Source organism: Phoenix dactylifera, chromosome 8, assembly GCF_051530095.1.
Source record: "Phoenix dactylifera cultivar Ajwa chromosome 8, Ajwa_hap1_PhDact_Kaust_v1.1, whole genome shotgun sequence".
In the NCBI taxonomy this organism is placed as follows: domain Eukaryota; kingdom Viridiplantae; phylum Streptophyta; class Magnoliopsida; order Arecales; family Arecaceae; genus Phoenix; species Phoenix dactylifera.
Window position 1 is genome coordinate 15,052,248 of NC_143197.1, and position 13,967 is coordinate 15,066,214.

Sequence of the window (13,967 nt, forward strand, 5' to 3'; positions counted from 1 at the left end):
GTGAGAGAGCAGCACACCAATTACGACACCTGCCACAGTAAAATTCACAGTTCACTCTCCAAATCAATAGCCGTAGGGATGCAGCTAACCAATTGTGTCGCCCACCACAACTAATGTGGCTCCATTACATGTCTGATTAGTTGACTCCTATCATTTCACATAGTCAGTCTTCAGCAGTGCAACAGGATTAAGTCCTAATCATGATGCTAATTAGTGCATTAACACTACAAGTAGTGTGTACCACAATATTCATGCCCTTATCGCAGGCACCCTATGGGAAACATCCCCCACATCTGCTGATATTTGATGCAAAGATCTTTAAAAAAAATGGTTTGCATGGTTGGAGCATGTCAAATGGATGGCATGTGTGCTTGAGTAGGCATTCTTCCAAAATATAGGCTTCTCTCCAAATAAAAAGACTTAAACCATAAACTCAAAGCAAAATTCGCCATCTCGGCACCAATCCTATACCGGTGCCACATTAGCACTATGTTGTTACGATACAATATAGAATCTTTTTTAGCATATCGAAAATCAATACGCCTCTCGTACTGGTACCGAATCATTATGATACACTCTGTACCATCCGGTTTAGATTGGTACAGTCAATCATTACTTAGACTGTTTGTGGCACAAGTATCTCTTCTTTAAGAAGTAAATCTAGAATGAAGAGGCTACGGGGTATCAATTGGCTGGGGATCAACCTTCATCCAGTTAATTGAAATGCCCAGGACATTATGGATCCAAAGTCCATCCATTTTTATTAATGTTGAGACATGCATGCAGGCACAGCAAGAGTGAATATTGACATCTTGATGGTGGTTGTAGCATGGAAAAAAAATCCAGTGACCATGAAAAGAGAAGATGGCAGATGACGAACAGCAAAGAAGATAGATATTTTGTGGCATGGACTGAAATGAAATGCTGTCACGCATCAATAATCCATTCAAATTCAATTAATGCAAATCCCTAATGGCTGGGTCAGTATTCATCCTTCAGAGAATGTATTAACATTCAAATCAACAAACCTCTGGCAGCTGTAGTTCTCAGCACAATGCACTTACCAGTCGAGGGGCATCCATGGACCACAATGACTTGAAACCAGCCATCCAAACCATGGGGACCTCTGGGAAGGGACCTAATTATGCATTGAAAGGAACCGGTCTAGCTCTTAAGTCATGCCGGTAGCCAAGAATTACGGATATTATTAGACAGTTCAGCAAAAGGTATCAAATGCCAATCTCCTAAATTTTCAATACTTTCTGAGTTTTATACATAAAAAAAGAAAAAGGAAGATCAAACTATAAGAAACTTAAAGGCAAAGAATGTTTCAAATATATTAGAACAACATAATCTTCAAGACAATAGTCAGTGCCTAGGATAAAAATCACACACATTGCACTAAAGATGCCTAACATACATCTACTTGCTTCCCTCTCATGTGTTTTAAAGAGTCTCCTGTCATACCTAAGTTAGCTACCAATAGTGATGCAGAGCATGGCTCGCCGAACCGAACAGTATGGAGTGTACCATACCGTACCGTACAGGTTCGATACTAATATCCGATACGGGTGGCGTACCGACACTCGTACACCGAAAAAATATCGTACCGTACCATACTAACACAGTGCTAATGTGGCATTGGTATGGGGTCTGATACCAAGACAACGAACCTTAATATAGAGATTGCACCTATAGCAATCAAGACAACTTTAGTAATATAAGCAGAAGCTGAAAGATACATGTTCAAGTAGAAAACAAATTCGGCTAACAGATATTTGATGAATACAACAATAATAATGAGACATTTTCCATCAAGCTTCACACACATCACAAATTTGTGTCAAAATTGGTATTAATTATTCCGACACATTCAGCAAAATACAGAATGATGCAGCATAACTAATAATTTGCCTATTGCATAAAGGCAAATACAACCATATTTATCCAACAGTACAGTAGCTGGATAAGAAGCAAAGCATGACTAAGTTGTTAATTTAGTGAACTTTGCAATAAAAAGCCCACTAGTTTTGGATGTTGTAGGATCGAAGCGTATGGTTTTAGGAATTCTCCCACTTTTGCAAGGCCACTTATCTGCAAGATCAACCTCCCGTAATTCTATAAAAAGCAGATAACAAGATAATCAGATAAAGGTAAGCACTACAAACATAAAAGGATGAGCAATTTAACTGAGAAAACATCTACTAAATTTAGATATCTGCAAGCTAAAATAAAGTTTCTAATTTGACCGATTCACACTATTAAATTATGTCAGTGCCCAAAATTCCGATAATCAGCTCTCAAGACTGAAATGACATAATCTAATAAAATATTTAATATAAAAATTAGGTTCTTAATGTTGAGTAATGGAAGCCACTAAAGTTTATGCAGAGTTGGCTATAACTATTAAAAAAGATGCCTTCATATGATACAGCTAGCTGCCCAATTCATACAATGTACTTTGAGAATTGTCTATTCCTCGATGGAGTTTGTTGCTGTTGTTTTTTTTTTATTTGGGGGTGGGGTACGAGAAGGGGGGGGGGGGAGCATATGAGCTATCAATACAAACACCAAAGGAGCATTCCTAGGGTGATATGTATGGCACTTGCACTTGCATAAGGTTACCTCCTTACTTTCGACATGCAAGATTAACTCTACATATATTAAACATAGTATACTTTAGTTATATGTGTTTATTGCTTCAGTCTTTTTACAGTCATTTGATTGATGTAGGAAAGATTAGAAGTGACCAATACAAATTAAAAAATTGTTGGCTCAACGGTTAGATTAGCTACATTGGACACATCGTTCGTTATATATAAGATGAGAAATTTCATTTTCTTTTTTTTCTCTTCCAACTTGGCAGTTATAAGTCTCCATTCCTCTTTGTAAACCCTTTTGACCAATCAGTCAACATATCTCTGCATAGATGGGCTGCGGTTAAACATCTCAATGGATCTTCATCACGTTATTTATGTCTATGCTACATAATCTTTCTATGATATGCCACTTTCCAATTATTTTTAAAGACTAAAATGGACCAACCTCAAAATATTTTCATTTTATCACTAATCAATTGATTTGTGGGATGATGTTAGTGCTAAGGGTGAATACAGAGAAAAGAAATTAACACAAGGCATAAGTTTAGCAAAATCATCAAACTAAATCAGCATATATCAAGTACACGTCATATTATTCATAAGCACATCCCATGTCATATTAGTCTAATTTCCTAATTGTATACATAGAAGCACAATCACGTATAATGTTTATGCAGAGAGATGCATCTTTTCGTCCTGATTTACCTTTTGTGCCCTTCAAGTATTTTTTTTCCATTTTAACCTTCTAGCACACTACAATTTACATACTGAATATCATCAAAGAGGTAAACCTAAATTTTTAATACATGGAGATGCAGGCTTTGCAAATAACATTTTTACAAGTGAATCTTTAAAAGCGAACCAAAATGAAATAGGAACTGCAATCATATACAAATAGCAGCAATAGAAACTACCAGCTGAAGAATTTCTTGCGAGAAAATGCTCCACCACATGTTCATTTTGGGCAACTGTTAAACTGTTCAGAAAAGCATGACAACAACTCCAATAAGTTTACACAGATTAAAAAGAAATAGAAACTATATTCAAAATACACAAAATTTCAACTTTTCGACTTGCATCAATTTATCTACCCACAGTTAACTACTTAAATAGATTCCTGATACAGATCAGACACATATCTATTTATTGCCTAAGCATGATCAGAAGACTTTTTTTGAAGATTGGGAAGTTTCCTAGTGTTTCTTCATTTCCACTCAAACAACTGAAGTAGAAACTACCTTTAAAAGGATACAGAGTGGTAAGGCAATGCGACCAGATGAAATACCATTTCAGATTGGAATATCATGGAACCAATTTGGTTAACTAGTTTATCCATGGTTTGCCATACCAACTTGAACTAAGCGGTACGAGGCATACCGAACCATACCAGTTCGGTACCAGTACCCGGTACGGATAGCGTACCAACACTCGGTATGCTAAAAAGATCTCGTACCGTATCATACCAATATAATGCTAGCTAGGCACCCGTACAGAGTCCGGTACCGAAACGGAGAACCTTGACTTTATTGATAGATCTTGAATATCAAGATAGTGCCAAATGATTAGAGGAAAAGTGAAATGATATCCATCCATAGGTATAGAAGTAGTATAGCAAACTATATCATTGCAAAACAAAAGTAACAGGCTACTTTGTAAACTAATGGAAAAGGATAATGGACAAACATAAAGAGAAAATGGCAACATTTTCAAAGTCTAATTTCGTTTTATGTTATATGAAGGCCTGAATTGTAGCCATCCTCTTGCTTAGGCACAATATAGAAAAATATAGATAAAGGAAAACGAGTCTGCATGTGGTTTTTATCAACTTGGGAAATGCACTTGATAGATACTAAGAGGTGATTTGATGCGAATTAAAGAAGAAGGTTGCGTGTATGATGGTATATCCATGCCTTTGAGGATAATGATTGATGTGGTAAGATAAATATCAAGAGAAGTTGTGGTGATTGGTGAATTTTCAGTTGTTGTGGGCATATATTAGGGTTTAAATTTAAGATATTCTCACTAACATACTTCCTAGTAATATTCAAGAATATAGATTGTGGTGTATGTCATCTCGTCTGAAATTTCCAATTCTCTTTCAGATTTAAACTTAATATATTCGATTGAAATGAGAAATTTCCCCTTGGGGTGGCCAACATATACATCCTAATCCTATCCTATCACTGAAATTTTCCAACTTTTCAATTCCTGTAGTACCCATATTTTTCTTGCTCATAATAGCCAATGGATTTCAAGTTGATTTCACTTACGTATTCCCCATCTAATAAAGACACTACTGTTGTCACTCTAGTACCACAAGCCTTTCCACGAAGGTTGTTGAATCAGGGTACCATATAGATTGGCATCCCAACCTAATCTCATATGAAATGAAGACCTACATGAACCTATATTTATAATAGAGACTCCCCTACAAAACATCCATAGGCTCAAAAATCACGACGCCAGCCTTGATCATCTAACTCCAAGGGATCTCAAGTAGAATGATATCCAGGCTTGATCCAATGGAAACCAGATAAAAAGACTCAGAAATATATGAATATAATAGGGACCCCTCCTATGGTTTTCATATAAGAATTGGTTATATACCCATGCAAGCTCTCAATATCACAAGGCCAAATTGCCTACCAAACTCCTGAAATAGAAATTTTGCATTCACGGAGTCCCAGAGAATAAGCCATGCAATGTATTAAAAAGTGGATAACGGGCATGTAAGTGGCCGAGGGGTATCTTGATGGACAATGGATAGCAAGCAGCATGAACCTAAGGTAAGCTACTAAAACATCTAAGCATTTTTTTCTTATTTTGTATCAGCTCGGTAAAAAAACAATAGAAAAACATCAAGGGCAGAGCTATAATAACATCATCCACCTAACAAAACAACAACAATGTTAACATTCAAAAAATCTAGAGCTCTACACTCTAATGACATAATAGCATCATCGATTAAACATAATAACATCAGCCATAAGATAAAGATGACCACAATCACACAACATCATCGACAAGATAAAGGTGCCATGATCTATTCTTGAGCTCATAGCATAGCAGCCGCTATAGCGGGTTTTGTCTAATATATCAAGCACCTTATAACCAAGCACCATATGGCACCACAATGAAGTTAGAATAGTAGTTTCTAACAAAAACAGCTGTAGCAGCTGCTATAACAATCATAATAGTCATTTTTTAACATGATGATGCTATCAAAAACTAAGCTTCACAAGAACCTTGCCAAGGACAAAACCATGCATAAAGCTCCATTCTTCAAGAAAGTGCCAAAAGGGTCACACATTAGAAAATTACACTTATATATAACTAGTTTTCTATTTTTTCTTACACAAGAATGGCGGAACCATCCCAAACCAACCGGTTCGAGGCATACCAAGCCTTACTGACAGCGGATCAGGAATAGTTTCGGCTTTGAAATTGAGAAACCGGCAAAGGAGGGGGAGAGGGAGAAGGAAAGAGTGGAAGAGAGAGAGAGAGAGGAGGGAGAAGGAGAGGAAAGAAGAGAGGGAGGGGGAGAGAGAGGGAGAGAGTGGTGATGAGCGAGGGCAGCCGGAAAGGGCCGAGGGAGGAGGGAGGAGGGAGGAGAAAGGAGGGAGAAGCCCTCTCTCCTCCCTCGGCCCTTTCTAGTGGCGCTCGCTCAACATCACCCTCTCCCTCTCTCGCTCCTCCCTCCCTCCCTCTCTTTTTCTCTCTTTTCTTTTCCCTCTCCCCCTCCCTCTACCTCTCTCTCTCTCCACCGCCCTCTCTCGCTCTCTCCCTCCCTTCCTCCCACTCCCTCTCCCTCCCTCCCCCTCTCTTTTTCTCTCTTTCCTTCCCCCTCTCCCCCTCCCTTGCTGGTTTTCCCATCAGTTCATGCCAGAACGGCACGGCATGAGGGCGTACCATACCATACCGCTGGCCTATCAGCACAAGTACTAGTTCGGGTACTGTGGACCTTTTACATTTCAATATCTATGATAGCCCTATATAGATTTCTTCCCGTGAACATAAACCCTCTTTCCACCTAACCCACACTCTAATCTTAAAAATTCCAATTCTATTGTTCCAAAATCTATGATCCTTAGATGTTCTAATTCCACTTTTTGCTTCATTGCCTTCTTTGCATGCCCTAATTTTCTTTGTGCCTTTGCTCCACCTTATTATCCTTGTGGTGCATCCTCTTGAAAGGACCTCCCCTCCACCCTCCCTCCTTCCATCTTTTCTTGTTTCCTCTCTTGGACCTCCCCTCCACCCTCCCTCCTTCCTTAACGGGTCATTTGTTTGCCTGCAATTCCAATTATTCCAGATGTTGTAAGAGAGCAATTGCAATTGGAATAAGATGCAAAAACTTTTAGTTTGGGGGCCTATGACTGAAAACTGCATATCTATTTGCAGCTGTTTGGTTGTATAATGTTGCAAGAGGTGTGCTAACCCAGCAAAATACTGGGTAAGGTGATATCTTTAGAAGTAAGGAACTATATATTTTTCTATGACATAGGACCAACAGATGGCCAACTATTGACCTCTTTTATAGTTATATAATGTATAATAAAATTATGCATTATTGTAACTTACTGATATTTAAAATAAATATAACATTATAGCAATTATTGTAATTTTATAACAGTTATTATAATATTTACCATATTACATAATATTATTACCAGAATAAATATGTATAATAATATAATTATGTTATTTTATTATATCATAATTATATATAACAAATGATGTTATTAAATAACATTATATGCTATATAATTATGATAATATTATAATGACATCTAATATAATTATAAGCAAAATTCTAATGGCCATAACAAACATTAGACAGTACAGGGATTTGAGAAGCTTTAAAAGGAATATATGATAATAATGAACTGCATGACTGAAACATCAACTCAGTCTATTTTTGAAAAGAATAGAAAAGCTTTAACAAGCCTCCGACATAAAACAAAATAGAAAAATTAATTACTTTTGGGATAAAAGGAAGAACTAAAAGAAAAACTTACAATCTTCTTTTCATTTTCTTCTACTTCATTTTTTTCTCACTCTTTAAGGCATTTATCTATTATGCTCTGCTCTCTTTGTATGTAGGTTATCAAGTAAGGTTAGTCAAATATCTTATATGGAAGCAGTGTCATGGAGATATCCGGTTATTCTTAAATTTTAATCTAGGCTTTAGTAAATTTAAAGCAATTTATTTTGTATAAAAAACTTATGCAGTAATTGGATCCTTAAAGTAGGAAATATATTTAATGGCTTTAAATTTAGGGATCAATTTAAAGTGTTACATTAGAAACTTCAATCAGAAAAACAAACATGCACACCCCTTTACATTTCTCTAAGCCCTTAATCGGGTCCATTAGGTGTAGGAACTACATGGGAAAAATTAAAGGATAAGGACCTAATTTTAGTACCATAAAAATAGAGTACCTGAAATACAATTTTAATAAAATAAAATAAAATTAGGAGACTTACACAAAATTGATGGCCAAGACATAGAAGAATTTAATTAGTTCCACCATCTTGGTTTTATTGCATAAAATAATGGAGGTATATATCAAAAACATTTGACTTGAATAAGTGAAGTGCAGATGGGTACTTCTAAATATTTAAGAAAAAGAAATTATAGAATCCTAATGAGGTCTACAATGTTGTACAGTTCAAGCACTCGGGCAATAGAAGGATATAGACAGACAAGACAAACAAAGTAAAAGTTTAGGATGTAAAACTAGAAGAATGGCAAGACTACAATGAATAGAGATAGGTGCGCTATACTAGTCCAAGTGCATAATTTGCATCTATTGAGAACAAAAGGATTAAAAAACATAGTAAGATGGTCCAAACATGTGAAATGAATAACTAGGTCTTGGCAAAGAAAGGTACAAGAAACTGCATCAAAAGTCATGTTATTTCCAACCTAAACTATGTCCCATTAGAACTATTGCTAGCCAAGGAATATCAGTCAGGCTCAGCTATCTTTATGGATCTTCATACTGATATTTTTGTCAACTTTGAAAATCCATCTTCTTTTCTTTCAAGCCCTCCTTTTAGTGTTGTTAAAAGCGGCCACCTAGGCACCTAAATGTTTCAAGCCACCTAGGGGAAGCCTGCTTGAACCCTACTTCAAGGGTTTCGTTTGCTTTTTCATTTCTTTCCTTACTTGAGCCTCAAATGGGACATCTAGGAGACAAGCAAGGACTACCACTAACCCGGCAGCAGCTGGTGGGCTGATCAATGGCTACAAGTGGGTCCACCAACAGCAATAGGTGGCAGCAATGATAGTAGTGGCTAGCACTAGTGCCAACACTATATATTTTCCTCTATCTCTCCCTCTTTCATTCATCTTCTTCTTCAGACTAGCTTTTATCTTCTTCTCCTCCTTCCTCTATTTTTCTCTTCCTTCTTTCCTTCCACTACAGTTTCTTCTTCTTTTGTTATCCATGCTTCCCCTGTTTTTTGTTTCCCTTTATTCTGCTAGCAAGCATATACTCTACTTGCCTCCTAATCCTCTCATTTTTCCTGATAGGTTTTATCTATGGCCCTGCAGTCAATTGGTTGCTGTCTTTTTACACTTCTCCTCTTTTCCTACTTGTATGGCTAGCTACCTAGCCACACCCATACAGCCTGATGGATGTTGCAGTGACAACAGTCTCGTTGCTGCTCTTCTAGTCTTCTTCTTATTGTGAATTTTGATCTTTGGACCTTTAAGACTGAAAAGTAGGTTTAACGATGACATGTATGGTGAAAGAAAAGGGTATCTTTCCTTCCACTACAGTTTCTTCTTCTTTTGTTATCCATGCTTCCCCTGTTTTTTGTTTCCCTTTATTCTGCTAGCAAGCATATACTCTACTTGCCTCCTAATCCTCTCATTTTTCCTGATAGGTTTTATCTATGGCCCTGCAGTCAATTGGTTGCTGTCTTTTTACACTTCTCCTCTTTTCCTACTTGTATGGCTAGCTACCTAGCCACACCCATACAGCCTGATGGATGTTGCAGTGACAACAGTCTCGTTGCTGCTCTTCTAGTCTTCTTCTTATTGTGAATTTTGATCTTTGGACCTTAAGACTGAAAAGTAGGTTTAACGATGACATGTATGGTGAAAGAAAAGGGTATATATACTAAATATGCATGCTTATTTATGTATACCATTAAAGGTGAACATAATTAAACCTCGGAGGCCTTTCCTCCCTAGATCGCTGCATAAGCACCTAGGTGCCTGCCTAGGCCATACAGGGTTCCACTGCTTGGCCTCACTTAGGCTACTTGACAACCTTGGTCTTTTGATACTTTGGATTCCCGTATGACCAGGTCATCTAGAAGCTAAATTAGATGGGCCGTTACAAAATGGCACAGATGGTGTAGGCATTCTCATTAGAGACCTTGAGGGCTGCTACTCGCAGCTGGTAAAACACCAATAGTGATTTCATCTGTCCAAACGGTGGAACTGGCTGCTGCATGGGCAGTTATTAGTTGATGAACACATTTTCATGGTTTGCTCATCTGTATCTCACCGGAATAACTCATACAAGAAAAATGTTAAAGGCTTCCTAGAAGCTATCAATCAACCAGTTGACATTCTTGCTGGACTGGCTTACTGCTAGGATCAGCTGAACATATGACTCGTTGGCTTCTCGATGGGATCAGGTCCTTTGATTCAAGCTGTTACCTGTGGTGTTCTATTAGTCAGGAACCAATTGGAGCTTTGCCCTCATTGCTATCAATAATTAAAAAGAAAAGCCGAAAAGAAATGGAAATATCACAAGTAGAATGATTAGAAGTGACGACAAAGATAGGGCCAGCTTATGCTAAGACCAGAGGTAGCTTGTCCATAATTAGCATGCTTGTTCTCAGCAAAACAGCATCAAGCAATTTAAGACCTGATAATCATAGTTTCCAGCTAAATGCTGCAAATGATTATGTTCCACCAAGAAACAACTTTCTATATCACTCACCTGCAAGTACTGTACACAAGCGATCCACCAACTCTTAGCAATCTGAAACCATTGGTCAGAAGATGTAACTGCATTTAGGAAAAAAAGAAAAACAACAAAAGCATATGATTTTAAGTTAGCACACTCTTGGTAATAAATTAAGCTTGCCAAATGAATTTTTTCACACGAGTTTCAACTTGATTCTTTTGAGAGTTTTCAGTGGATTTATAAGCATACAATATTGGATTGCAAGAAGATAAAGGGAACCTCAAATTCTCAGATGTTTTAAATTGATTCAAACAAATCAAGGTCTTCTAAATGTTGCTTATATCTTAAGATATATCACAAAACAACCAAAATTCACAAAACTTAAAAAGAAAATTGTTATTTCAACATGAATGTATATATTGGGTCTATATATTTCAAATTAAAGTGATGTGCTATATAATTTTCTAGCATGTAACATTTATGATAGTTCTTTTAATTTTAACTTGTTATATTTTTTACTTTCAATAGTTCTTACTATTTTTTAAAGACCTATTGGATTTATAAGACACTCCCAAGAGTTCCAAATTTACAATGTATATTAATGATATTTTTTTCTATGTATTGTATTTTTCTCTATTTACAATGGATATTTACCATTTAATGATGATTGACAATGATGTTGGAGCATCATGGACTAGCAAAAAATGGTCAAAAAAATCATTTTTGAACCCATATTCACTGAAAATGAAGTGTGACCAATCCAAAAATACTTGCAATCAGATGTTTTAGTAATGTCTGTCTAGATATAAAAGAGTCAAACTCGTCGTAGTTTCAATAACCATGGAACTGTGTAGTCCATGGCTACTTCTCACATACAATAATACGAAAAGCCTCTCAGGGCAATGTAGATCATGAATGTTGCAGTCTGCTAAGAGTTACATTTGGTTACACATATTAATGTGCTCAGAAAAGGATGTAACTTGTTTTCAAAATGAAGTGTACTCACACAAAAAAAAAATATTTGCAGTTATCCTTTCCTCTCGTAATCTTCGAATTCCATGGTCTAATCTAAGGAAAACTCTTCTTTCTTCTAATAGTTGGGTGGAATAGCTAGAGAACACACAACCATAAGAAATTTTCAAAAATGAAAAATAAGACAATAGAGATATCATGAAGAGCATGGTATGCCATACCGTACGGAACTGGACAGTACAGAACGTACTATACCATACCGGTTCGGATCTAGTAAACAGTATGGGGGGCATACCAACGAACCGGCCCCGTACCAGGCGTACCGACATACTGATAGGGGGCACCAGTACGAGGCCCGGTATGAGATGGCATACCTTGTTGAAGAGACTTATCTACAATGTAAGGTTGAAGCTTTGGAATCCTACGACTACTTCTATTGGCGAAGATGTTGGAGGAAATGCTTGCTATAATATCCCAATGAGTCAACGATTGCATCTTACAAGCGAAAATTTTGCATTTCAGGCTTTTACTAAGAAGTTTTCTTGTTAAAAAGATAAAGAAAAAAGTGTCGTATAGATATGTATTTTAAATATCTTGACTTAAGATGAATCTCATTTTCTTTTTTCTTTTTCTTAAAAAAAGAACTTTACTAATGAAAAAGGCATGAACTTGAGAACTTCTCTGAATTAAAACAATTACCTGAAGGTGCATTAGTGTGTCTGTTCTTTTCGCATCAAGTACTCGATGCTGTAGAGTATTCCATCCCCAAAACGCAAACTTCTGTATATGTTTCACTGATCCATCATGAGTACACTCTGCATCCACAAGGACCTATAAAAAATTTCAAAGAACCACATATTAGCATCTCAAATATGACAGACCAGGTAACAAAATCATCGAAAGAAAGTCTAAGGAATGCAGAACCATCCCAAACCGCCCAGTTCGAGCATACCGAGCCATACCGACGGTGGACCGGAATGGTTCCGGTATTCAAAACAGTAAACTAGCAGGTAGGAGAGAGGGAGAAGGAAAGAGATGAAAAGAGAGAGGGGAGAGGGAGGGAGGGAGGGACACCGAAGGGATCCCGAAGGGGCTCGGCCCTCCAGACCCCTATTTTAATTTACTGTATGCATATTATCAAGTAGAACTTGGATGAATACAATTGCTATAGGTTAACTATGTGAGACAAATAATAACTATTACAAATTAACAATGTGAATTCTAAAAATGTGTCAACAACATCTAACAAATTTAGGTAGTGGTTACACTACAGCTAACTCAGGCCTAATCTAGAAAAGACTAGAAGTGTCAATTTTCACACCTAGTATACATGGCTTGGTTTCAAATGCCTTTAGTAACTGAAAAATAGCTGCGCCTCCAATCTAGAAATACTCATGATCTCAACAGCTCAAGAATCAATCCACCAGTGAATCGCAAGGACTTATTCAATAGACCCCAATTATAATGCAGTATCTCAACCAACAAATATATACTCAATCTGCAACAAGCTAAAGATGTTCCATCAAAAGCTACATTTATTGCCAAAAAATATTTCACTCTGCTAAAAGTGAAGCTTTAAATATTTAAAGTCTCATGATGCTTAGGTCAACGTATATATTCAGCTCCAAAATAGTTATCACAACACTAGGACAAACAAGATATTACAAATAAAGCCAATACCTGAACAAAGTCAAAGCCTTATTCCTAAGGTTCGCCGTACCGGTACCGGACCCCGTACCAGTGCCACACTAGCATAGTATCGGTACGGTACGGTACAGAATTTTTTTGGCATACCGAGGGTCGGTACGCCACCAATACCGATACTGAACCGGTATGGTATAGTACGCCCAGTACCGTCCAGTACAGCATACCATAAATCCTAAGCAACCTTTCTTGAGAAAAGATTTTCAAATCCGTTTACATGATTTCCATTCAAGTAAATTTAAATCTTTCCCTCTTGTTCTTTAATCTGCCTGCACAAATACAAACCTCTCTAAACACCATGATTTACACAAACTTCCTCTAATGTACCAACTTCCAATTATATACTTAGTGGATTAACACAGTCACCTCAATATTCTTGTTTTAATCATAGATATACTATGTGTACGAGCCTCTTTATAGCCCAATCTGACGTTCTATCCCCGAACCATACCACCCCTGAACCGGAATGGTATGCCTGTTCGGTTCAGAACAAGGCCCGACCATATGGTTCAAGTCGGACCGAGTTGAACAATCCTTATTCAGCTTGGTTCAAGGTGGTTCAGCCCTCTCTCTCCCTCCCTTAAATGTTGGGAGGGAAGCTGAGAAGGCCTCCCATGCCTTCTCTACCTCACCTCTCCTAATTTTTTTCAACCAAAAAAAAAATCAAGAAAAGGAGGAATTTTCATGGATTTCATCCTAGATCTAACTGTAAACAGGTAAAGGACCTTCTCCCCTTCCCTCTCCTCTCTTTTTTTTTTTC

General features: G+C 37.2%; 1 protein-coding gene across 14 annotated transcripts in view; it reads right to left on the reverse strand.

The window, feature by feature from the left end:
- Positions 1 to 1,837: 1,837 nt before the first annotated feature.
- Positions 1,838 to 13,967, reverse strand: part of LOC103705618 (S-adenosyl-L-methionine-dependent methyltransferases superfamily protein) — a 29,237-nt gene continuing 17,107 nt past the window's right edge. For 9 of the 14 annotated variants that reach the window (XM_088702892.2, XM_088702889.2, XM_008789411.5 and 6 more), the window contains 4 exons: positions 12,203 to 12,334; positions 10,565 to 10,632; positions 3,515 to 3,576; positions 1,838 to 2,118 (listed from right to left, as the gene is read on the reverse strand). In XM_088702892.2, the coding sequence (XP_088559018.2) occupies positions 1,985 to 2,118; positions 3,515 to 3,576; positions 10,565 to 10,632; positions 12,203 to 12,334 (396 nt within the window). In that variant the 3' untranslated portion in view covers positions 1,838 to 1,984. The remainder of the gene's footprint in view (positions 2,119 to 3,514; positions 3,577 to 10,564; positions 10,633 to 12,202; positions 12,335 to 13,967) is intronic. The other 5 variants (XM_088702891.2, XM_039116682.3, XM_026804085.4 and 2 more) reach the window with 3 other exon arrangements.